Genomic DNA, 26,327 nt, shown 5'->3' on the forward strand with positions numbered 1-26,327 from the left:
AATATTTATCATTGTAGTTAAAATTTATTATTTAGGTTGGAAGTAAAATTACTTGTTTGAAAGTTAAACTTTTTTGTTGAAAATTAATTTTTTTGGTTGAAAATTCATCATCTTCATTAAAAATTCATTTCCTATGTTGAAATATGAGCTATTTGATTGAAAACCTATTTTTTATTTGGATGAAAGGGAATTTTTTGTCGAAAATTTAACTATTTTATTGAAAAATTGTTAATTTTTTTACTGAAACCTAATTATTCCATATTTAGTTAAAAAATTATACTTTTTAGTTGAAAATTCATCTTCTAGGTTTAAAATTTAATTATTCTAGTTAAAGATTCATCATTTTAGTAGAAAATTCATCTCTTTTTTAAAGTGTAACTACTTTGTTGAAAATAATTTTTTCAAATAAAAACTTAACTTTTCCAGTACAAAATTCAACTATTTTTCTGAAAATCCGATTTTTTTATTAGGAATTAAATTTTGAACGGAAAATTTAACTATTTTATTTTGGGTTGAAATTTTATTTTTATTTATTTTTTAAATGGAAATTCAACTATTTGGTTGAAAATTGATATTTTTATTTAAAGATTAACCTATTTTTCAGAAAAGTCGTCTATTTTTGTAGAAAATTAATCTTATTGGTTGAAAATTCATCTTTTTGGTAAATATAAAATTCAACAATTCCAATTGGAGATTCATTTTAGTTGAAAATTCGTCAGTTTGGTTGAAAGTTAATTGTTTTAACTAAAAATTTAACCGTTCCATTTTGGGTAGAATATTGACCTTTTCGAGTTCAAAATTTAACAATTTGTGTGTTCATTTTCTAATTGAAAATTAATTTTTTCTTTACAGTCACGTATTTAGTTAAAAAATCGACTTTTTTTGGTAGAATTTTTTTTTGAAAGTTAATCTCCTTGTTTAGAAATTCATCTTTTAGGTTAGAAATAAATTTACTCGGTTGAAAAATAAACTCTTTTGTTAAAAATGATTTTTTTTAAATTAAAGATTTATCATTTAAATTACAAAATTATTTCTTTGGTTGAAAAATGAGCTATTTCAATAAAAACTGGATTTTTCTTTGGATGAAAAGGAATTTTATACTGGAAACTTAACTATTTTATTGAAAATTTGTTTCTGTTTTGCTTCAACATTGATTTTCTTAATCAGTTAAAATGAAAATTAATTTTTACTATGAAAGTAACAATTCAACTTTCTGTTGAAAACTGATTTTTTTTAGTTCGAAATTGAACTATTTGGTTGAAAATTGGTCTCCTTTGTTTGAAAATTAAACTATTACGTTAAAATAATATATTTTGTTGAAAAATTGTATTTTTTGTAAAAAATTAATCTTTTTGGTTAAAAATTCAGATATTCCAGTTAAATATTCATAATTCTAGTTAAAAAATGATCTGTTTGCTTTAAAGTTCCACCATTCCAGTTGATGAATAATAATTTTATTTGAAAATTAACTTATTTTGTTATTTTTTTCTCTATTGTGTTAAAGGTTGTTTAGAATGGACGTCATGATTAAAAAAAATGTTTGCGTTTTACGAAAAATCTGAATATGTTACTTTTAGTTGATCGAAAAAAATTAAAAAACTTGACCGAAAAAAGCGGGAAATTTCCGGGAATTTGAAATCCTCTACCGAATCGCCACTCTGAATTCTTTCAAAACAATTTAATTTTTGTCTCTTCACATACAGGCACAAAAAACAAAAGGCATATTATGTGAACTACAGAGTTTCAGTGAAGACACAGAGTTAAAAGAGGAGGTGAGAAAACGAGAAAATTTATTGTTCTTTAAATTTGAATAAGAAATATTATAATCATTAACTTTTTTTAATCTTCAGATTGAACAATTTTCGTTACAAGTGACTCAACGTCCCTTGGCATTCAGCGCATGTGGATTTTCAACTTTTGATTACCCTCTTGTGCAAAAAGTAAGATCTATATACACCAAACTCTCGCTTTCAGTTACCCCGTTTCCAGCCTTCCTAGAACTGCTGACTGACGCAGTTTCTGAGGGGAGTAGGACTGTTTACGCTTTTGTCCTCCCGAAATCAGTCCAAGGCCATTTGAAGGCAACCCCCGACACTCGACTGAAAGCGAGAGTTTGGTGTATTATATTTTTTTAAATAAAAAATGAAATGACGGTTTATTAATTCATTTTCAGTTCATAGGAACGGTGACGACATACCTCGTTATATTAATACAATTCAGTCCACAAATAACCGAATGATTAACTACACAAAATGGTTGACTGTTTATTCTAAATAGTGATTTGGGTATTTTTCCTTTCATTATTCGACAGAACTAACTAAAAAGTAGCTTGGAAGTACTTCTTTATTTAAATAAATAAATAAATAAATAAAATGCATTACATTTTTTGGCGTCTTCTCGAGGCAATCCCCTGCAAACCTATGCAATACCGGGTAATCCCCCATTACGACAAAACATTATAGGAAATTTAGTACGGGTCGACGATGATTTTCCTTAAGGAATTCCTTATAATTTTTTCACGATTATAGAAAAGTCATTACAGAAAATGATGACTGAAAAAGACATACAAGAATTTAGATTGACAGAGAGATAGAAAATTTTTGACGTAGTTACATGAAGGATAGGATAAGATAGAAAAGATGGGATTAAAAAAGATAGACAGAAATTTAGATCGATAGAGAGATAGTAATAGTAAAAGATTGTCGCGGATAGACGAAGCATAGTATGAGATAGAGAAAGGATTGAAAAAGATAAGCGTGACTTTAGAACGAAAAATGGAATAATAACATATAATGATAATAAAAAAAGATACTCGGGAATTTTGATTAACAGACATAGAAAAAGATTGACATGAATAGACAAAGGATAAGATAAGATAAAGCAGAGGGGATTGAAAAAGATAAGCATGACTTTATATTGAAAAAGAGATAGGAAAATATAAGCGTTGATAGATATAGAATAGGATGAGGTAGATAAGAGAGGATTGAACAATGCAGACGTAAATTTTAATTAACCAAGAGAAAGAAAGTGATAGAAGTCAATAAATTTACATAGCATAGGATTAGATAGAGGAGACTGAAAATGATTGCAATTTTTTTTAAATAATTAAAATTGCTTCACATTTTTGAAATACCCCAAAATAATTCAAAATCCTTTCAAATCTTTCGAAATCACTTGAAACTTTTTTAAATTCTTCAAAATTGCTTGTAATTTTAAAAAATATCCTAAGATAATCCCAAATCTCTGAAAATCTATCCGAATCCCTTGAAATTCTTTAAAGTTCTTGAAAATTCTTTACAGTTTTTAAAAATACCCTAAAATATTTAAAATACTTCAAATTCTTTTGAAATCACTTGCAATTTTTTAAGTTCTTAAAAATTTCTTGGAATTTAAAAAAATATATATATATATTTCCTATCCTTTAAATTCTTTTGAAATCATTTGCAATGTTTTAAAGCGCATGAAAATTACTTGGAATTTTCAAAAAATATCCTAAAATATTTAAAATCCATTTAAATCACTTAAAATTTTTTTTAAATATTGCAAATTCCTGGGAATTGTTAAAAACTCCTTAAAATATTTCACATTTTTTTAAGTCTTTTTCCATTTTTTAAAGATCATACAAATTTGTTGGAATTAAAAAAATCTGAAATATTTAGAATTCTTACAAATCTTTCGCAACCATTTATAATTCTTTAAATTCCTTCAAAATTCTTTGGAGTTTTATGAAAATACCCTAACATATTTCTGATCCTTGAAAGTCTTTCACAATTTTTTACAGATCATGCAAATTCTTTGGAATTTTCAAAAATACTCTAAAATATTTAAAATACTTCAAATTCTTTTGAAATCCCCTGCAATTTTTTTAAATTCTTGACAATTCCTTGGAATTAAAAAAAAATTTCCAGCCCTTTAAATTCTTTTGAAATCATTTGCAATGTTTTAAAGCTCATGAAAATTACTTGGAATTCTGAAAAATATCTTAAAACATTTAAAATTCTTTCAAATCACTTAAAACTTCTTAAAGCTATTACAAATTCCTTGGAATTGTTAAAAACCCTTTAACATACTTCATATTTTTAAAGTCTTTTTCAATGTGTTAAAGGCCATACAAATTCTTTGGAATTTTAAAAAAACCGTGAAATATTTCGAATTCTTAAAAATCTTTCGGAACCATTTATAATTCTTTAAATTCCTTGAAAATTCCTTGAAATTTTATGAAAATACACAAAGATATTCACGATATTTGAAAGTCTATCGAAATTTTTTATAGATCATGAAAATTCTTTGAAATTTTAAAAATACCGTAAAATATTTCTAATTCTTAAAAATTCCTTGTAATTTTTAAAAATACCCTAAGATAATCCCAAATATCTTAAAATGTTTCCGAATCCCTTGAAATTCTTTAAAGTTCATGAAAGCTCTTTGGAGTTTTTTAAAATACCCTAAAATATTTAAAATACTTCAAATTCATTTGAAATTTACAATTATTTAAAGTTCTTGACAATTTCTTGGAATTAAAAAAAACCTAAAATATTTCCTTTCCTTTAAATTCTTTTGAAATTATTTGCAATGTTTTACAGCTCATGAAAATTACTTGGAAATTTTAAAAATATCCTAAAATATTGAAAATCCTTTCAAATCACTTTAAATTTGTTGAAGCTTTTGAAAATTCCTTGGAATTTTTTAAAAAAACCTTAAAATATTTCTCATTTTTAAAAGGTTTTTTCAATTTTTTAAAGATCATACAAATCCTTTGGAATTAAAAAAAAACTGAAATATTTAGAATTCCCACAAATCTTAGCAACCATTTATAATTGTTTAAATTCCTTGAATATTTCCTGGAATTTTATGAAAATACCCTAAAATATTCCCGATTCTTGAAAGTTTTTCGCGATTGTTTACAGATCATGAAAATTCTTTGAAATTTTAAAAATACCGGAAATATTTCCAATTCTTCAAAATTCCTTGTAATTAAAAAATATATATTTCCAATCCTTTAAATTCTTTTGAAATCATTTTCAATGTTTTAAAACTCATTATAATTCTTTGAAATTTTTAAAAATATCTTAAAATATTTAAAAAACTTTCAAATCACTTAAATTTTTTTTAAGCTTTTGCAAATTCCGTGCACTTTATAAAAAACCCTTTCAACCATATATCGCATTTTTAAAGTATTTTTGAATTCTTTAAAGATCATTAAAATTCTTTGGAATTTTAAAGAACCCTGAAATATTTCGAATTCTTAAAAATCTTTTGCAACCATTTATAATTCTCTAAATTCCTTGGAATTTTATGTAAATACCCTTAAATATTGCCGATTCTTGAAAGTATTTAGCAATTTTTTATAGATCATGAAAATTGTTTGAAATTTTAAAAATACCCTAAAATATTTGCTATTCTTTGATACCTTTTGAACTTATTTGCAATTGTTTAAGGCTCTTGAAAATTCCTTGAAACCTTAAAAAATACATTGAAATATTTACGATATTTCAGTCTTTTTCAATTTTTTAAATATCATACAAATTCTTTGGAATTTCAAAAATACCCTAAAATATTTCGAAGTCTTTGACAGTTTTTGCAACCATTTGCAATTTTATAAAGTCCTTGAAAATTCCTTGAAATTTTTACAAATAGATTAAAATATTTCCAGTTCCTGGTAATCTTTTACAATTTTTTGAAGATCATAAAAATTCTTTGGATTTCTAAAAATAGCATGAAATATTTCAAATTCTTTAAAATACTTTGCAATCATTTGCAATTCTTTAAGTTTCTTGAAATTTTATGACAATACCCTAAAATATTCACGATTCTTGAAAGTCTATCGCAATTTTTTAAAGATCATGAAAATTCTTTAAAACTTTTTTTAAAAAACCGCAAAATATTTCCAATTCTTACAAATTCCTTGCAATTTTAAAAAATACCCTAAGATAATCCCAAATCTCTTAAAATCTTTCCGAATCCCTTGAAATTCTTTAAAGTGCTTGAAAATTCTTTGAAGTTTTAAAAAATATCCTAAAACATTTAAAATACTTCAAATTCTTTTGAATTCACTTGAAATTTTTTAAAGTTCTTGAAAATTGCTTGGAATTAACAAAAAAAAATATTTCCAATGCTTTAAATTCTTTTAAAATCATTTGCAGTGTTTTAAAACTCATTAAAATTCTTTGGAATTCTTAAAAATATCTTAAAATATTTGAAATCCTTTCAAATCACTTACATTTTTTTAAAGCTTTTGCAAATTCCTTGGAATTGTTAAAAACCCCTTCAAATATATATCGCATTTTTTAAAGTCTTATTCAATTTTTTAAAGATCACGAAAATTCTTTGGAATTTTGAAGAACCCTGAAATATTTCGAATTCTTAAAAATCTTTTGCAACCGTTTACAATTCTCTAAATTCCTTGGAATTTTATGAAAATACCCTAAAATATTCCCGATTCTTGAAAGTGTTTCGCAATTTTTTTATAGATCATGAAAATTATTTGCAATTTTAAAAATACACTAAAATATTTCCAATTCTTTTATACCTTTTGAAATCATTTTCAATTGTTTAAGGCTCTTGAAAATTCCTTGACATTTTTAAAAATACCTTAAAATATTTCCAACATTTCAAAGTCTTTTGCAATTCGTTAAAGATCATACAAATTCCTTGGAAAATCATAAATACCCTAAAATATTTCGAAGGCTTTAAAAGATTTTGCAACCATTTGCAATTTTTGAAGTTCTTGAAAATTCCTTGACATTTTTTAAAATGTCTTAAAATATTTCCAATGTTTTCAAGTCTTTTAAAATTTTTAAATATCATAGAAATTCTTGGGAATTTCAAAAATAACCTAAAATATTTCGAAGTTGCAGTTCTTGGTAGTCTTTTTAAGTTTTTGAAGATCATACAAATTCTTTGGAATACTTAAAATACGCTTATATATTTCGAATTTTTTAAATCTCTTGCAACCATTTGAAATTATTTTTAAGCCTTTGAAAATTCCTTAGAATATCTAAAAATACACAAAAATATTTTTTAATTCTTTAAAATCTTTTCAAATTACTTACAATGTATTAAAACTCTTGAAAATTCCTTGGAATTTTTAGAAATATCCTAAAATATTTCCAATTTTTTAAAATTGCAATATTTTAAAGATCATGAAAATTGCTGAAAGTTGTAAAAAATGTGCTTAAATATTTCCAATTCTTTTAAGTCCTATGTAATTTTTTAAAGATTAAAGTCTTTTGCAATTTTTTACAGATCATGAAAATTCTTTCGAATCTTAAACATACCCTAAAATATTTCCAATTCTTTGATACCTTTTGGAATCATTTGCAATTGTTTAAGGCTCTTGAAAATTCTTTGTAATTTTTAAAAGATTCTAAAATATTTCTAAATATTTAAAATATTTTGCCATTTTCGTAAAATTTTGAAAATTGCTTTGAATTCTTGAAAATACCCTAAAATATTTCCAATATTTAAAAACTTTTTGCAACTTTTTTTTAATCTTGCAAATTGCTTGGGCTGTTTAAAAATTCCCTAAGATGTTTTCAACCATTTACAATATTTTGATATAACTTGCAATTTCTTAAAGCACTTGAAATGCCTTAGAGCTTTTTGAAAAATCCTCAAAATGTGTTAGAATTTTTTAAAATGCCCTAAAATAATCAGAACCCTTTGAAATACATTTAAATAATCAAATTCAATATAAAAACTCCTTAGAATCTTGTAAAATACACTAAAACATTTCCACTCCTTTAAAATCTGTTGAAAATGTTTACATTCTTTCCAAGCTTTTGAAAATTTTATAAATACCCTGAAATATTTCTAATTCTTTCCTTTCTTTTGAAATCGCATGCATTCGTTTAAGTTCCCGAAAATTCCTTGAGCTTTTTGAAAATGCTCTAAAATATTAGAAATATCATGAAACCATTTGCAATATTTTTATAGCTCTTAGAAATGCCTTAAAATTTTTGAAAACTATTGAAAATTTTTTGGAATCTTTTAGAATACCCTAAAATATTTTAAATTCTTGAGGTCCTTTAAAATTATTGAAATAAGAAAAAATTATTGGAATCTTGGAAAAAGCATTAAAACTTAAAATTCTTCAAAGTTCTTGAAAATTCTTTTGAGTTTTCAAAAATAACCTAAAATATTTAAAATACTTCAAATTCTTTTGAAATCACTTGCAATTTTTTAAAGTTCTTGAAAATTACTTGAAATTAAAAAAAAAAACATATAATATTTCCCATTCGTTAATGTCTTTTGAAAACATTTGCAACGTTTTAAACCTCATTGAAAATTTTTTGGAATTTTTACAAATATCTTAAAATATTTAAAACCCTTTCAAATCACTTAAAAATTTTTTAAGCTTTTGCAAATTTCTTGGAATTGTTGAAAACTCCTTAAAATATTTCGCATTTTTTAAAGTCTTTTTCAATTTTTTGAAGATCATACAAATTCTTTGAAATTTAAAAAAAACCATGAAATATTTCAAATTCTTCAAAGTCTTTTGCAATTTTTTAAAGATCATACAAATTCTTTGGAATTTCAAAAATACCCTAAAATATTTCGAAGTCTTTAAAATCTTTTTCAACCATTTGCAATTTTTTGAAAGTCCTTGAAAATTACTTGGAATTTTTCAAAAATACCCTAAAATATTTAAAATTCTTTAAAAAAATGTGCAACCCTTTGCAATTTATTAAAATTCGTGAAAATTCCTTGAAATTTAAAAAAAAAACACCTTAAAATATTTCCAATATTACAAAGTCTTTTGCAATTTTTTAAAGATCATACAAACTTCCTTGGAATTTTTAAAAACACTTAGAAATATTTCCAAATTCTTTAAAATCTTTTGAAATTGTTTGGAATTTTTAAAGTTCTTAAAATTTTGAAAATTGCTTTGAATTTTTTAAAATACCCTAAATTATTTCCAATATTTTAAAATCTTTTGCAATTTTTTGTAAAATCTTGCAAATTTCTTGGACTGTTAAAAAATTCCCTAGCATGTTTTCAACCATTTATAATATTTTGATATAACTTTCAATTTTTTAAAGCACTTGGAATGCCTTAGAACTTTTTTAAAAATCCTCAAAATGTATTAGAATCTTTCAAAATGCCCTAAAATGTTTCAAATCCTTTCAGATCCTTTTAAATCATTAAATTAAATAAAAAATTCCTTAAAATCTTGTAAAATAACTCAAACATTCCACTCCTTTAAACTCTTTTGAAAATGTTTATATTCTTTCAAAGCTTTTGAAAATTTTATAAATACTCTAAAATATTTCTAATTCTTTAATATCTTTTGAAATCACATGCATTTGTTCAAGTTCTCGAAAATTCCTTGGGCTTTTTGAAAATGCTCTAAAATATTCCAAATTTTTCGAGTGCATTTGCATTTTTTTTAAAGCTCTTGGAATGCCTTGAAGTTTTTAAATACTCTTGAAAGTTTCTTGGAATCTTGAAAAATACGTATTTAAATATTTCTAATCCTTTTTAACTTTTTGAGATTTTTTTAAGATCTTGAACATTCCTAGGAATTTTTAAAAGCATCTTACATTCCCTGAAATCCCGTCAAATTATTAAAATCTATTAGAGTATGATAAAATCTCAAAAAATTACATAAAATCCTTAACAATTAATTAAAATACGAAGAAATCTAGTGAAAGTTAATTCCTTATTTTGAATCTTTATTTTATTCACTTGTATATTTTCACTTTATGTATCAACTTCTTTTTTATAAATTGTAAAGCTTCTAAAAACAAAAGAAAAATCGAAGAAATTTCTTAAATGTTGTGCAATAGTAATAAAATCAAAACTATTTTTAAAAGAATATAATATAATTTTATTCCCAAGTCACTGTCGCAGAAGGTGTATCCAATTTTTTATTTAAACGATAACTTAAAACACGTTCAATCCACTTTTTCTTTTCTTCCATACGTGACCTCTTCATTTTACTTGTAATTATTGGTTCCGGTAGAAATTGGAAGTCCAACTCGAAATCTGATCCAAAAGGTGGAATTTTTCTCTCTTGCTATAAGACATAAATTATTTCTAGAGTGTTTTAAATTATCAGTATTGCAAGACTGAAATATAAACCTTCTGTTTTTTTCCTAATGGTGAATATTCTTCAAATTTTTGGTTGTTCTGTCGCTCAGATTCTCCCTCTTTCAATGGCAGTAGAAAAATGTCGAAATTTGAACGGGGCATTCCGAGAATACCAACTTCAATTCCAAATTCAGTCAATTTTTCTTCATGCAGAAGAAGGGCGTTTTGTAGGTAATTAATACGGGGATCTTTCGAATTCAAGACGTCTGAAAAGCTTTGCAAAAGTGAAATTGAAGTTTCTGATTAAAGATTTATTGAATCGTATCACTATCAAGGAAAAAAATCACCTAGAGCCAAAAGACGAAAATCACATTCGGTGTAGACGACTTGATAAGGCAAAGGAGAATTTCTTAGAAGTTTCCTTCTTGGTAACATTTTTGGACCATGCAATTCCAAAATTTCGTTCTCTTGAATATTTTTATAAAATCCAGGATTTTTTCTTCCAGCGGTATTATAAGCATCTGTTCTAAAAAGTCTCTGTAATTCTATTTCTGAAAACATAGATTTTTAATGTTTACAGTTATTATAGAAACATTTTTACAAGTTCTAACGTTTGCAGTTTTTAAAAGTTTAATCATCAAAAAACATCTTTTAAAACTTGACATTTACAGTTTCTAAGGTAACATTGTATAAAAATTAATCTTTTCATTTTCTTAAGAAATATCTTAAAAATTTTGATGTTTGTAGTTTCTAAAGCAACATCATTAAAATATTAATGTTTATAGTTTCTAAAGTAACATCATTAAAAATTTAATATATACAGTTTCTAACATAACTTTGTTCAAAGTTTAATGTTTGCAGTTTCTAAGGGAACATATTTTAAGCTTTATGGTTTACAGTTTCTAAACAAACATTTTTTAAAGCGTAATGTTTACAGTTTCTAAAGTAACATCTTCAAAATTATCATATTTGCAGTTCTAAAAAAATAGCTTTAAAAGTTTATTATTTTTAATCATTCTTAGGGCACATATGTTAAATTTTATTGTTTTCAGTTTTTAAAAAAACACCTGTTAAAATCTAATGTTTACAATTACTGAAGAAAAATCATTAAAATTTTAGTGTTTGCATTTTCTAAAGTAATATCATTAAGAAATTAATGTTTACAGTAATTTGGAAAACATCTTGAAAAATTGAATATTTACAGTTTCCCAAGTAACATCATCAAAATTGTAATGTTTACAGTTTGTAAAGTAACGTCAAAACAATCTTATTGTTTACATTTTCCAGAGAAACATTTCAAAAAGTGTAATGTTTGCAGTTTCTTAGGAGACAACTTAAACATTTTAATGTTTACAGTTTCTAAAGTAACATAATTACAATTTTAATGTTTGCAATTTTGTAAAGTAACATCATAACAATTTAATGATTAGCCTTCCTAAAGAAACATCGTTAATAGTTTAATGTTTGCAGTTTCTGAAAAACATATTTTAAAACTTGATGTTTACAGTTTATAAAGTAAAATATTAAAAAATTAAATTTTTTTAGTTTCTAAAAAATTAGCTTAAAGGTTTTAATTTATATAGCATCTAAAGTAATATATCATTAAAAAATTAATGTTTACAGTTTCTTAGCAAATATCTATAAAATTGCAATGTTTGCAGTTCCTAAGGAAACATCATTAAAATGATAATGTTTACAGTTTCTAAAACTACACCATTAAAAATTTAATGTATACAGTTTCTTAAGAAACTTTGTTTAAACTTCAATGTTTGCAGTATCTAAGAAAACATGTTTTGAATGTTATGGTTTACAGTATCTAAAGAAACAGCTTTAAGATTTAAATGTTCACAGCAACTAGAAAAAAATGATTAAAATTGTAATGCTTACAGTTTCTAAAGAAACATTAAAACAAAGTTTAATGGTTACAGTTTCTAAGGGAACATCCTTTCAATTTTACTGTGTACAGTTTCTTAAGAAATATCTTTTAAATTTTATATTTTATAGTTTCTAAAAAAAAATTTTAATTTAATGTTTAAAATTTCTAAATTAAAATCTTTAAAAGTTTAATATTTGTAGCATCTAAGGCAATGTTTACAGTTTCTAAAGAAATATGTTTAAATAGGAAATAGTCACAGTTTATAAGGAAACATCTTTTAAATTTTATGGTTCAGAGTTTCTAAAGGAATATCTTTAAAATTTAAATGTCCAGAGCAACTAAAGATAAATCATTAAAATTTGATTGTTTACAGTTTCTAAACAAACATTTTAAACATTTTAATGATTGTAGTTTATAAAAAAAATATCTTTTAACACTTGATGTTTGTAGTTTCTAAAGTAACATATATCAAAATTTAATTTTGTCAGTTTCTTAGGAAATATCTTAAAAATGTTAATGTCTACATTTTCTTCGGAGACATCTTAAAAATTTTAATGTTTACAGTTTCTAAAGTAACATCATTAAAAGTTTAAAGTATATAGTTTCTAAAGAAACAGCTCTAATATTTAAATGTTAACAGCAACTGAACAAAAACTTGCAATTTTAATGTTTACAGTTTCTTAAGAAATATTTTTAAAATTGTATGGTTTACTATTTCTAAAAAAAACTTTTATAACGTAATGTTTACAGTTTCTAAAGGAACATTGTTAAGAATTTAGTGTTTGCAGTTTCTAAAAAACATTATTTAAAACTTGATGTTTACAATTTCTAAATCGAACTATTAAATTTTTTAATTTTTTCAGTTTCTAAGAAATATCTTTAAAATATTAATATCTATATTTTCTAAAGAAATATAATTGAAGTATTAATATTTAAAGTTTATAAAGTAACATCATTAAAAATTTAATGTGTGCAGTTCCTAAAGAAACTTTGTTCAAAATTCGATTTTTGCAGTTTCTGAGGTAACATTTTTTAAATTTTATGGTTAACAGTGTCTAAAGAAACAGCTTTAAAATTTAAATGTCCACAGAAACTAAAAAAATCATTGAAAATGCAATGTTAACAGTTTCTAAAGAAACATTTAAGAAAGTTTAATATTCACAGTTTCTAAGGGAATAAATATCCTTTCAATTTTACTGTTGACATTTTCTTACGACATATTTTTAAAATTTTATGGTTTACAATTTCTGAAAAAACATTTTTTTAAACGTAATGTTTACAGTATCTAAAGTAACATTCTTAAAATTGCAACGTTTGCAGTTTCTAACGAAACATCATAACAATTTTAATGTTTAAAGTTCCTAAAGAAACATTGTTAAAAGTTTAATGTTTGTAGTTTCTAAAAAACATAATTTAAAACTTGATGTTTACAGTTACTAAGTCGAAAGATTAAAAAATTTAATTTTTACAGTTTCCCAAGAAATTTCTTAAAAATATTAATGTTTATATTTTCCAAAGTAATATAATTAAAGTATTAATTTTTACAGTTTCTTGGGTAACATCTTTAAAGTTTTAATGTTTGCAGTTTCTTAAGTAACAACATTAAAATGTTAATGTTTAAATTTTCTTAAGTAACATCATTAAAAATTGATGTATAAAATTTCTAAAGAAATTTTGTTCAAAGTTCGATTTCGGCAGTTTCTAAGGAAACATCTTCTAAATTTTATGGTTTCCAGTTTCTAAAGAAATAGCTTTCAAATTTCAATTTTAACAGCAACTAAGAAAACATTAAAATTTTAATTTTTACAGTTTTTAAAGAAATATTAAAAAAGTTAAATGTTTAAATGTTTATGTTTTTTTGTTTAATGTTTAATATTCACAGTTTCTAAGGGAACATCCTTTCAATCTTACTGTTTATAGTTTCTAAGAAATATTTTTAAAATTGTATGGTTTACAATTTCTAAAAAAGCCTCTTTTAAAACGTAATGCTTACAGTTTCTAAAATAACATCTTTAAAATTGTAATGTTTGCAGTTTCTAAAAAAAACCTATTAAAATTTCATGTTTGCGCTTCCTAAAGGATCATCTATACAATTTTAATGTTTTCAGTTCTTAAAGAAACATCAAAATTTCCGTGTTTAAAGTTTTCAGTCAATGTTTACAGTATGTAAAGTAACATTATTAAAATTTTAATGTTTACAATTCCTAAAGATATTTTTTTAAAGCATAATATTTGTAGTATCTAAGTTAAAGTTTACAGTTTCTAAAAAAATATGTTTAGAATTTGAAGTCACAGTTTGTAACGAAATATCTTTTAAATTTTATGGTTTACAGTTTCTAAGGGAACATCTTTGAAATGTAAATGTTCAGAGCAACTAAAGAAAAATAATAAAATTTGTATTGTCTACAGTTTCTTTCAGATGATTGAAATCTATTTAAAATTATTTGGAATCTTCAAAAATACACAAAAATATTTCAAATTCTTTGAAATCCATTGCAGTTTTGTATATCTTTTGAAAATTCTTTGGAATTTTTAATAATGACCTAAAATCTTTGAAATCCTTTGAACCCCTTTCAAGTTCTTTAAATCTATCAAATGTTCCTTAAACTCTTCTAAAATACCCTAAAATCCTCCAAATATTTAGAAATCCCTTGAAACTTTTTAAAACTACTTAAGACTCCATGGGATTTTTAAAAATACCCTCATATCCTGTGCACTTCCTTCAAATTATCGAAATCTAATAAAAATTCTTTAAAATCTTCAATAATACGCTAAACTATTCCCAAACTTTTGATCACATTTCCAAATCCCTTGAAAATTTTCAAAACTCTTGAGAATTTCTTGGAATTTTATAAAATGCCCTTTAATTTTGAAAATTTATATAAGCACTTTGAATCATTGAAATCTATTAAAAATTTATTGGAATCTTTTAGAATAATAATAAATAATATAATAATAACAAGAGTATAATTGTTGCAGTTTTTATAGAAACGTTTTTAAAAGATTAGAGTTTCCAATTTCTAAGGTTAATCTTTTAAATTTTATTGTTTACAGTTTTTGAAATTAATTTTTAAAGAAATTATTTTAAAAGTTTCATGTTTAAAATTGAAATATTTTGAAATCTTTTGAAATGCCTTGAAACTTTTTAAAACTCTTAAGAATTCCCTGGGGCCTTTAAAACTATCCTAAAATACTTCAAAATGTCTTGAAATTATTGAAGTCTATTAAAAATTTCTTGAAATCTTTTTTTTTTAACCTAAAATATTTCGAATCCTTTGAAATCTTTGGAAATCCCGTGAAACTTTTTAAAGCTCTTAAGATTTGTTTTCAATTTTAATGAATACTGTGAAAGATCTTGTAATCAATTGAAATCTCTTAAAATTGATTTAAAATTCCTAAGAATCTTTTAAAATACCCTAAAATATTTCAAATACTTTAAACTTTTTTTAATTTTTTCAAACTTTTTTAATTTCTTGAAAATTGCATGGAATTTTAAAAAATGCCCCAAAATCCTGTGCATTTTCTTCCAATTATTAGAATATATTAAAATTTTGTTGGAATATTTAAAAATACCTAAAAAGATTTTTAATTCTTTGAAATACTTTTAAATATTCAGAAATCGTTTTTAACTTTTTAAAGCAGTTAAAAATTCCTTGAACAACTGCTTCTTGCAGAAATTTCCTGTTGTTTGCCTTTTTTTCTTAACCCTGAATTTTCACTTATTTCCAGGTTTTTCCAAACCCTATAAATAAATAATTTGAAATATCTATTAACTGGAAATATTACCGCAGGAGAGCAATCCAGACAACTATATGAGAAACCCCAAACAGCATTTCAAAAATCCGTTAATCTTACATTTTTTACCATGAAGAGTAATTTTCTAACAAAAAAGATCAATTTTCAATAAAATTCATACATTTTCAACGAATTTGTGTTTGCATTCCCTTAAATCCTTTCAAATTTCTTCAATATATTGAAATCTATTAGAAAATTTTTGGAATCTTTTTAAATACCCTAAAATATTTTAAATATTTAAAAATCTTTTAAAATCCTTTGAAGCTTTTTAAAACTTTTAAAAACTCCTTGGAATTTGTTACAATGTTCTAAAATCATTCAAGTTTATTGGAAGCCCTTTGAATTATTGAAATATATTCAAAATTCTTTCGAATCTTTAATAATACCCTAAAATATTGCAAATATTTCAAAATTCTTTGAAACTTTTCAAAGCTTTAGAAAATTCCTTTGAATTTTTTTATCCTGAAGTTTTGCACGTTTATTGTAAGCACTTTGAATTATTGAATTATATTGAATATTCTTCGGAATCTTTTAAAATACCCTAAAATATTGCAAATATTTCGAAATTTTGTGAAATCCCTTGAAACATTTTGACTCTCTTAAAAATTTCATACAATTTTAAAGAATACTCTGAAAGATTTTGTAATCCATTGAAACCTCTTAAGATTATTGAAATTTATTAAAAATTCCTAGGAATCTTTTAAAATACCCTAAAATATTCCAAAAACTTTTAAACTTTTTAAAATCTCTTTAAACTTTTTATAGTTCTTGAAAATTCCATGGACATTTTAAAAATACCCCAAAATCCTGTGAAATTTCTTCCAATTATTGAAATCTATTAAAAATTTGTTGGAATATATTTAAGTATCTAAAAATATTTTTAATTCTTTCAAATACTTTTAAATATTTCGATATCATTTGAAACTTTTTTAAGGTGCTGAAAATTCATTGATAATTTTTTTAATCTCCTAAAATATTTGATGCTTGCAGGAATCTCTGAATTAATTCAATTTTGAAATTTTGTACAACTCATGAAAATTCCTTAACATTTTAAACAATGCCCCGAAATCGTTGAAATCCTTTGAAATCCCTTAAAATCTTTTGAAAATTCAATAGAATTTTTAAATATTCCCTAAATTTCTTTTACATTCCTCAAAATTATTTAAATGTATTAAAAAATTACTGAAATATTTAAAAATACCCTACAATATTTCGAAAGAGTTTGAAACTTTTAATATTTCTTGGAATTTCTTTTAAAACCCCCGAAATCGTTCCAGTTTATTTGGTAACCCTATGAATGATTGAAACCCATCAAAAATTCCTTGGAATAACAATTTTTAAAAAAGACCTTAAAATCTTTTCAATCCTTTAAAATTCCTTCAAATTATTGAAATCCATTAGAGATTCTTTGGAAAATTTTAAAATACCCTTAAATATTCCAAATTTTTTGAAATGTTTGTACATACCTTGAAACTTTTTAAGGCTCTTAAATATTACATGGAATTTTTAGAAATACCCTTAAATCCTGTGAAATTTCTTCCAATTATTCAAATATATTAAAATTTTATTGGAATATTTTTAAATACTCGAAAATATTTTTAATTGTTACAATTACTATTAAATATTTCGAAATCGTTTGAAACTTTTTTAAGCTGATAAAAATTCCTTTATATTTTTTTTTAATCTCCTAAAGTATTTTAAGTTTATTAACATCTCTGAATTATTTTATTCCAGAAAATTTGGTAAGGCTCTTGAAAACTCCTTGACATTTTTAAATATACCCTAAAATCATTTTAAATCCATTGAAATTAATAAAAACTTTTGAAAATTCGACAGAATTTTTAAATATACCGTAAAATTCTTTTACATTCCTTAAAATTATTGAAATTTATTTTGAAAATTACTAAAATATTTTGAAAACCCTAAAAAAAAATTCCAAAGAGTGGAAGCTCTTTGATTTATTGAAACCTATCAACAATTCAAATTATTGAAATCCATTAAAGGTTACTTGGGAATCTTTAAAAATACCCTTAAATATTCCAAAATTTTAAAAATATTTGAATATTCCTTGAAACTTTTTCAGTCTCTTAAAAACTCCACAGAATATTTAAAAATACCGTAAAATCCCTTTACATTCCTCAAAATTATTGAATCTTAGAATTTTTTAAATACCCTAAAATCTTTTAAGTTTATTGGAAACCCTTTGAATTATTTAAACCTATTGAAAATCCTTTTTAACCTGTTAAAATACCCTAAAATATTTTAAATATTTTTAAATCTTTTCAAACTTTGTAAAACTTTTAAAAACTCCTTGGAATTTGTTGTAATGCCCTAAAATCTTTAAAGTTTATTAAAAGCCCTTAGAATTATTTAAATCTATTCAAAATTCTTTCGAATCTTTAACAATACCATAAAATATTCCAAACATTTCAAAAATCTTTGAAACTTTTCAAAGCTCTAGAAAATTCCTTGAAATTTTTTTTTAATGACCTTAAGTTTTTCAAGTTTATTGCAAGCATTTTGAACTATTAAATTATATTGAAAATTCTTCCGAATCTTTTAAAATACTAGGAAATATTCAAAATATTTCAAATTTCTTTGAAACTTTTCAAAGCTCTAGAAAATTCCTTGGAATTTTTTTTATCCAGAAGTTTTTCACGTTTATTGTAAGCACTTTGAATTATATTGAAAATTCTTCGGAATCTTTCAAAATACCCGAAAATATTCCAAATATTTAGAAATTTGGTGAAATCCCTCGAAACTTTTTGGAGCTCTTAAAAATTTCATGGAATTTTTTAAATACCCCAAAATTCTTTAAACCTTTTTTAAATTATTGACATCTATTACAAATTTCTTGGTATGATTTTTTTAAAAACCCTAAAATGTATCGAATTCTTTGATATCTTTTTAAATCCCTTGAGACTTTTTAAAGCTCTTAAAATTTTCTTGCAATTTTAAACAAAACTAAAAGATTTTTTAATTCATTGAAATCTCTTAAAATTATTGAAATTTCTTAAAAATTTGTAGGAATCTTATAAAATACTCTAAAATATTCCAAATACTTTGAAACTTTTTCAAATCTTTTCAAACTTTTTTAATTTCTTGAAAATTCCATGGAATGCTTAGAAACACCCCAAAATACTCTGAAATTTCATTCTATTATTGAAATATATAAGAATTTTGTAGATATATTTTTAAATACCCGAAAATATTTGAAACTCTTTGAAATACTTTTAAATATTTCAAAATCTTTTGAAACTTTTTTTAAGGTGTTGAAAATTCATTGATATTTTTTTGAATCTCCTAAAATATTTCAAGCTTATTGGGATATCTGAATTATTTTAATCATGAAATTTTTTACGGCTCTTGAAAATTCCTTGATAATTTTTAAAATACCCTAAAATCGTTGAAATCCTTTAATATCCCTTCAAATTATCACACTATTAAAGATTCCTTAGAATGTTTTAAAATAACATAGAATATTCCAAATAATTTGAAATCCCTTGAAACTTTTAAAAGCTTTTGAAAATTCAATAGAATATATAAATATACCCTAAATTCGTTTTACTTTTTTTTAAATTATAGAAATTTATTAGAAATCTACTGAAATATTTTTAAATGCCCTACAATATTTCGAAGGAGTTTGAAACGTTCAAGATTTCTTGGAAATACTTTTTAAAAAACCTTGACATGTCTCAAGTTTATTGGAAATCCTTTGAATTATTGCTACCTATCAAATGTTCCTTGGAATCTTTTCAAATACCCTAAAATATTTCCAATCCTTCGAGATATATTTACATTTGTTGAAATTTTTTAAAGCTCTTGAAAATCCCGTGGAATATAAAAAAATACCTTAAAATCTTTTCAATTCTTCAAAATCCCTTCAAATTATTGGAATCTTTAAAAATACCCTTAAGTATTTCAAAATTTTAAAAATTTGTGTACATACCTTGAAACTTTTTAAAGCTCTTAAATATTCCATAGAATTTTTAAAATTCCCCAAAATCCTGGGAAATTCCTTCAAATTATTGAAATCTATTAAAATTTTGTTAGAATATTTTTAAATAACCAATAATGTTTTTAATTCTTTGAAATACTTTTAAATATTTCCAAATCGTTTGAAACTTTTTTTAAGGTGTTGAAAATTCAATGATATTTTTTTAATCTCCTGAAATATTTCAAGCTTGTTGGAATCTCTAAATTATTTCAATATTGAAATTTTGTACGGCTCTTGAAAATTCCTTGAAATTTTTTAAATTGCCTTAAAATCATTTTAAATCCCTTGAAACTTATTAAAGATTGAAATCTATTAAAGATTCCTTGGAATCTTTTTATATACCCTAACACATATCAAATGCTTTGAAACATTTTATAACCTCTTTAAACTTTTTATAGTTCTTGAAAATTCCATGGAATTTTAAAAATACCCCAAAAACCTGTGAAATTCCTTCCAAGTATTGAAATCTATTCAAATTTTGTTGGAATCTTTTTAAATACTAGAAAATATTTTTAATTCTTTCAAATACTTTTAAATATTTCGAAATCGTTTAAAACTTTTTTTAAGCTGTTGAAAACTCATTGATATTTTTTGAAATCACCTAAGATATTTTAAGTTATTGGAATATCTGAATTATTTCATTCCAGAAATTTTTTACGGTTCATGACAATTCCTTGACATTCTTACAAATACCCTAAAATCATTTGAACTCCTTAGAAACTTTTAAAAACTTTTGAAAATTCAACAGAATTATTAAATATACCCTAAAATTCTTTCACATTCCTTAAGATTATTGAACTCTATTAAAAAGTCCTTGGAATCTTTTCAAATACCTTTAAATATTCCAAAATTTTTTTAATATCTGTACATCCCTAGAAACTTTTTAAGGCTCTTGAAAACTCCACGGAATATTTAAAAATACTCTAAAATCCTTTTACATGGCTCAAAATGATTGAAATTTATTTAAAAATTATTGAACCTTGAAATTTTGTATTGCCCTAAAATCTTTTAAGTTTATTGGAAACCCTTTAAATGATTGAAACATATTAAAAATTCTTTGGAATCTGTAAAAAATACCCTAAAATATTTCCAATCTTTTGAACTATTTTAAAATTCCTTTAAATGTTTGGAAGTTCTCGAAAACTTTGTGAAAATGTTTAAAAATACCTTAAAATCCCATGGTTTAATTTACTGAAAGAAAAGTGACTAAAATGTTATTTTCAATTTAAAAAGTGACTAAAAATTAATTTAAAAAAAAGCGAATAAAAGTACCTGCGTGGCATCCCAAATTATTCTTGACAGTTACTTAAACTTCTGACATAAATTCCCCGAATTTTGCTACTTTTTTGCAAAATTCCTGAAATTACAGTAATTTCCAGAATTTCCCTGAGCTTCGAGCACCCTGAATAAATAATTTGAATTACCTATTAAGTGAAAATATTGCCGCTTGAGAGCAATCCATACAACTCGATGAGAAACCCCAATCAGCGTTTCAAAAATTCGTAAATCTTTTTCATTTTGGGACTGAATTAGAGATTTTTCACCCGCCATCATGTGATGGTAACGAGCCCCATTTTCACCTCCAGTAATTATGTTTGAATACTCTTTACCCAAAATGCAACGCAAACAATTTAAGTCATCAGCTCTTTTCAAGGCACTTCCTCTCGTTAAAGGATTTTCCGCTTTTTTCTCAGTCGCATTTCTCGTCTCCATCAATTCTTCCCAAGTTTCGGTGAAAAATTGAAAATAAATAATAAGAGCTCTCAAAAATCGATCGACTATTGGTCTGTGAAAAAACTGAATAAATTCCACACTGAGTTGACGGGTTATTAAGTACAAAACGAGATTCTTGATATCCTGAAGAATAATAATATCCGGTTCCATGGGTGTGATTTTTCTCATAAAATGTCTCTTGAACTTCATCTACAATAATTGGTTTAATTACCTAATCACACACACACACACACACATATATATATATATATATATATATACATACAGGGTGGACACGCTGGGGCTTACATACATGACAAGTTGAATGCCAACCGAATTGCACAATAGCAGGAGAGAAGCCATTTTACAGGGGTATTTTCATATTTCGCGCCTTTAAAGTTACATTCGGATCGGCCATTCGGCCAAGTCCGTGCATCTTCGGATTAAGTTTTTGAGAGTTTCATGGTTGCGTTCAAAACCTCAAGCGGTTATGTTGAGATTCACCTGTTTGCCCTAGTCGCTGTCAGTAAATATAGGCAATGTCAATTTAAAGTTTACGCATGTAATATTTCATTCACTTTATTTAAAACATATCCTGTCTATTCATAAGATACCTTTTTTTATGCAGTAAAAATAAGCGTTAAACACCATTCACTCTTCGCCCACTGGAAGCGCAGAATATTATTACTATATTATACTATTTGTCACTGAGCAGCTATTCTATAATGTTATTATCAAAGAAAAAAATTACGTTTAATTCTCAGTTCACATGTCTCACTTCATTATTAATTAAACACTTTTATTATTTGTAATTACTATATAACATAACCTATATTGTTTTGACTCTTGTATCCGTTTGAAGTTTCGAATGCAACCATGGAAACTATCATAAACTTGATCCGAAGATGCACGGACTTGACCGAATGGCCGATCCAAATGAAATTTTAAAGGCGCGAAATATGAAAATACCCCTGTATAATGGCTTCTGCCCTGCTGTTATGCAATTCGGGTAGCATTCAACTCGCCGCGTATGGAAGCCCCAGCGTGTCCACCCTATATATATATATACACAAACATTTTTTTTAATTTTTCAGAAAAAGTACCTCTTCGGTTGGATTCAACGATTCTTGAAAATTGAGCACTAGGTAGGAATGCGGACAAAAAATTCTAGCTTCATTTTTAATATATGATGGTCTTCCTTTAATATTTTTCTGCTCGTCTTCCTGCTTTGTAATTCTTCTTGCCATGAAAAAAATAGTCCGAATTTTTGAATTGATTCAAAAGACGAAAATTAAACTTCATTTAGAATACCACACTTCTAGATCTTAAATCGTCCAGAAATCCTTACCCGAAGAGAGTTATTCCTTCATGAAATTCATCCCACACAAATTTTCTCTCTCCCATTTTTTTTTTAATTTCAAAAATATTCACTTGTGGCTAAATAAAACATAATATTCGGAAACGTCTTGAAATTTTATTAAAGGTTATTTGAGGTGACAAGAAAATGGATCCATCAGCTGCGAATTGAAATTGTGATATTGTTTGTTCCGTTGTCATGGTTTCTATTGTCTCAATGCGACAATTTAATTTGAACATAATTATTTTAATAATTAGGACGATTATTTAATTAATTTTAATTCTTTTAATTTTAACGATGAATCTCTAACAAAAAATAATAATTTGTAACCAGTTTTTTAATTATAATCAAATAAAATTTCAAATATTATATTATAATATTAATAATAAATAATAAAATATTATAATATTCATATAAAAAAAATTCAACAAAAAATGAAAGAGTTAAATATCCAGTTAACAAAACTTCATTTTCACCCGAAAATAAAACGATTTTTCAACCAAATTGTTACATTTTTATCCAAAGAGATGAATTTTTAATTAACACTATGAATCTTCAAATGGAATAGTTGAATTTTCTGAAAACAAAAATTTTCAACAAAGTTATTCATTTTTTAACCAAATATATTTTTTATTTAGATTTATAAATTAATTCATTCACAGCCAAAGAAAATAATTTTCAACTCATCTGATTCAATATTCCAATGACGATTGAAATTTTCTCTTTAAAAAATTAATTTTCCACCAAAAATGCATTGAATTTTCCACAAAAAGTTAAATTTTCCACCAGAGATAAATTAAAAATTTAAATGATGCATCTTCAACCAAAAAAATTAATTTTTAACAAATTGAGTTTTACTTTCAGCCAAGTAGTTGAATTTTCTACAAAGAAAATATTAATGCTCCATAAACAATGTAATAGTTGATATTTCAACAAAAAAATCTTAATTACAAATTTTAAAAAACAAAAGAATTGTACTAGAAAAAATAAGAATACTCAACGAAGAAATACTTTTCAGTGAAGAGAAAAAAAAAAGCAAACAAAGTGTTGAATTTTAATCGAAAAGACGATTTTTTTAACAGAGAGATTAATCATAAATAAAATACAAAATTTTAAACCAAAAAATAGATTTTTTCAACAAAAAATAGAAAATTTAAATTTTCACGTGAAAAAATTAAGTTCCTACCAAAAAAATATACCAAAAAAAAATCCTACCAATAAAAAATATATTTTTTGTTCGAAAATTAACTTTAAAAAAAAATGTCAACAAAGTTATGAATTTTTTAACTGAAGATATACATTTTTTGTTTTAATTTTCAAAATAATTCATTCATAGGAAATGAAATTAATTTTCAACTCATCTGATGGAATATTCCAATTGACGATTTAAATTTTCTGTTAAAAAAATTAATTTTCCACCATAAATACATTGAATTTTCCACAAACTAGTTCAATATTCCACCAGAGATGAATTTTAAATTTAAATGAGGTGTCTTCAGCCAAAAACGATAATTTTTAACAAATTGAGTTTTACTTTCAACCAAGTGGTTGAATTTTCAACAAAAAAGTTGAGTTTTTAATTCACATAATGAATCTTTATCTGAAATAATCAAATTTTCTACAAAAAGAACAAACAAATTTTCAACAAACTACATGAATTTTTAAATTAAAAGATAAATTTTCAACCAAAAATTCAATAATTAAATTTCCCGTTAAAAAAATTAATTTATACCCAAACATAAATTAAATTTAAATGATGAATCTGTACCTGGAATAAATAGCTTAATTTTCAACCAAAAAGAGTAATTTTCTACCTAAAGTACATGAATATTCAAATTAAAAAACATACATTTTCAACAAAAAATTAAAAAAACCAAAAACGACGAATTTTCAACTAAGAAAGGTTTTTCAGTCAAGAGAGAAAAAATTTTCAACCAGACTGTGAAATTAAAAGAAAAAAAGATGCATTTTCAACCAAAAATAGAATAAATTTCAGTTATAAAAAATGAAATTACAATATCAAGCTACTTTCATAAATTAGGAATTAATATTCAGGGCGGCCGTTTTAATCAAAGAAATAAATTCACGGTTTTTTCCCGGCTCGCAAACATTTTTCACGCTCAATAAAATTGAAAAATTAAAACAAGGACCATTTTTTAATGAAATTCAGGTTAAATGCAAAAATTTAGATTCAGTTTCAAAAATATTAACCCACTTTGTCATTTTCAATGCTCTAAATTAAAAAGTCAATCAATGAAATAATTTTTTTTTAAACTAAACACTTCTTAAATTAGAAGTTAAATTATTTTCATTTTAAATTAGTTTAAACATTCCTGAAAATATTTAAAGTTTTATCTCAAAATCTTGTAAAATCTAAAATTTTAAAAATATTTTTTCAAATTGTAAATTATTTTTGAAATGTTTTCAGAACTTCTAAATGTCTTTTAAAATGAATTTTTCTACCATTTTTTTAGAAGATCATGCAATTTAAAAAAATTTCCTGTACATTTTGATATATAAATAAGAATTGAAGACTTATTATTTAATTTTGAGAGATATTTACAAGTTTTGAAAAAATTCAAAATTAATGTGTGTATAGAGAAAATTCGGCCTTAATTTTAAAAATGTAGATTTTTGCTGATTTCAAACAAAACATTTAGAAGATTTTCAAAAATTGTAAAAAGGCTTCAAAATAATAAAACATTTTTTTTTAATTCCTAGAAAAATTGAAAATGATTTTTCACTTTGAAATATTATTTTTAAATATATGTATCAAATTCTTTGTACTATCTTACAAAATCTTGCAAATTTTAACAAATTTCCCGAAAACCTACCAGATACTTTTTTGGAAATTTTATCAATCTTATGGAGCCTTTTTAAATATACTCTTAAAATAATTTTTCAACATGAAAAACCATTTTTATTTTTCCTGTGAACCTTAAAATGTTTTTATTCTTGTTTAGCCTTTTACAATTCCTAAAAAGCTTCTAAATTTTTTTATTGAAATCTGCAAGAATCTACATTTTATTTTAAATAAAAAAATAATTTGAAGTTTTAAATTAATTTTGAATCTTTTCAAGACTTCTAAATATTTCTTAAAAATACTGAAATTTTTTCTGCAAATAATGAGTGTTCAATTGTTTCATACATCAAAATTTAACAATTTCACTGACAAATTAAACAGTTTTTAACTGAAAAATATTTTGGAAATCCTGCAAATTTAACAAAATGTCCTTAAAATTTTGATGTATAAATAACAATTGAACATTTATGATTTATAAACGAAATTTGAGTCATTTTTAGAGATATTTAAAAATTTTGAAACAATTCAAAATAATTTAAAACTTGAATTGATAGTCTAATTCAAAACAAAATGTAGATTTTTGCATATTTTAAACAAGAAAATTAGAAGTTTTTCAAGAGTTATTGTGAAAGGCTTCAAGAGAATAAAAATATTTTCTTAAGGGCATGTGACACAGCTAAATACCTATATTACCGACCTCACTTTTTCCGTTCACTGAATGTTTTTTTGAACCTAAGAACTTTTTTTGTAAATA

The 26,327-nt window shown here is 24.0% G+C and overlaps 1 protein-coding gene across 2 annotated transcripts; it reads right to left on the reverse strand.

The window, feature by feature from the left end:
* Positions 1-9,800: 9,800 nt before the first annotated feature.
* Positions 9,801-22,927, reverse strand: LOC117172923 (protein phosphatase 1 regulatory subunit 36-like). Of its 2 annotated transcripts, none has more exons than XM_033361221.1 (6): positions 22,762-22,927; positions 22,517-22,649; positions 21,125-21,623; positions 10,380-10,583; positions 10,084-10,298; positions 9,801-10,018 (listed from the first exon to the last, which is right to left on the reverse strand). In XM_033361221.1, exons 1-6 carry the CDS (start codon positions 22,815-22,817, stop codon positions 9,830-9,832), a joined length of 1,296 nt encoding a protein of 431 aa, XP_033217112.1. In that variant the 5' UTR covers positions 22,818-22,927; the 3' UTR covers positions 9,801-9,829. The 2 variants fall into 2 exon arrangements, with proteins under 2 accessions (XP_033217112.1, XP_033217111.1); XM_033361220.1 differs by having other exon boundaries at positions 22,517-22,652.
* Between the last annotated feature and the right edge of the window lie 3,400 nt (positions 22,928-26,327).

This window comes from Belonocnema kinseyi, chromosome 5, assembly GCF_010883055.1.
Source record: "Belonocnema kinseyi isolate 2016_QV_RU_SX_M_011 chromosome 5, B_treatae_v1, whole genome shotgun sequence".
NCBI lineage: Eukaryota > Metazoa > Arthropoda > Insecta > Hymenoptera > Cynipidae > Belonocnema > Belonocnema kinseyi.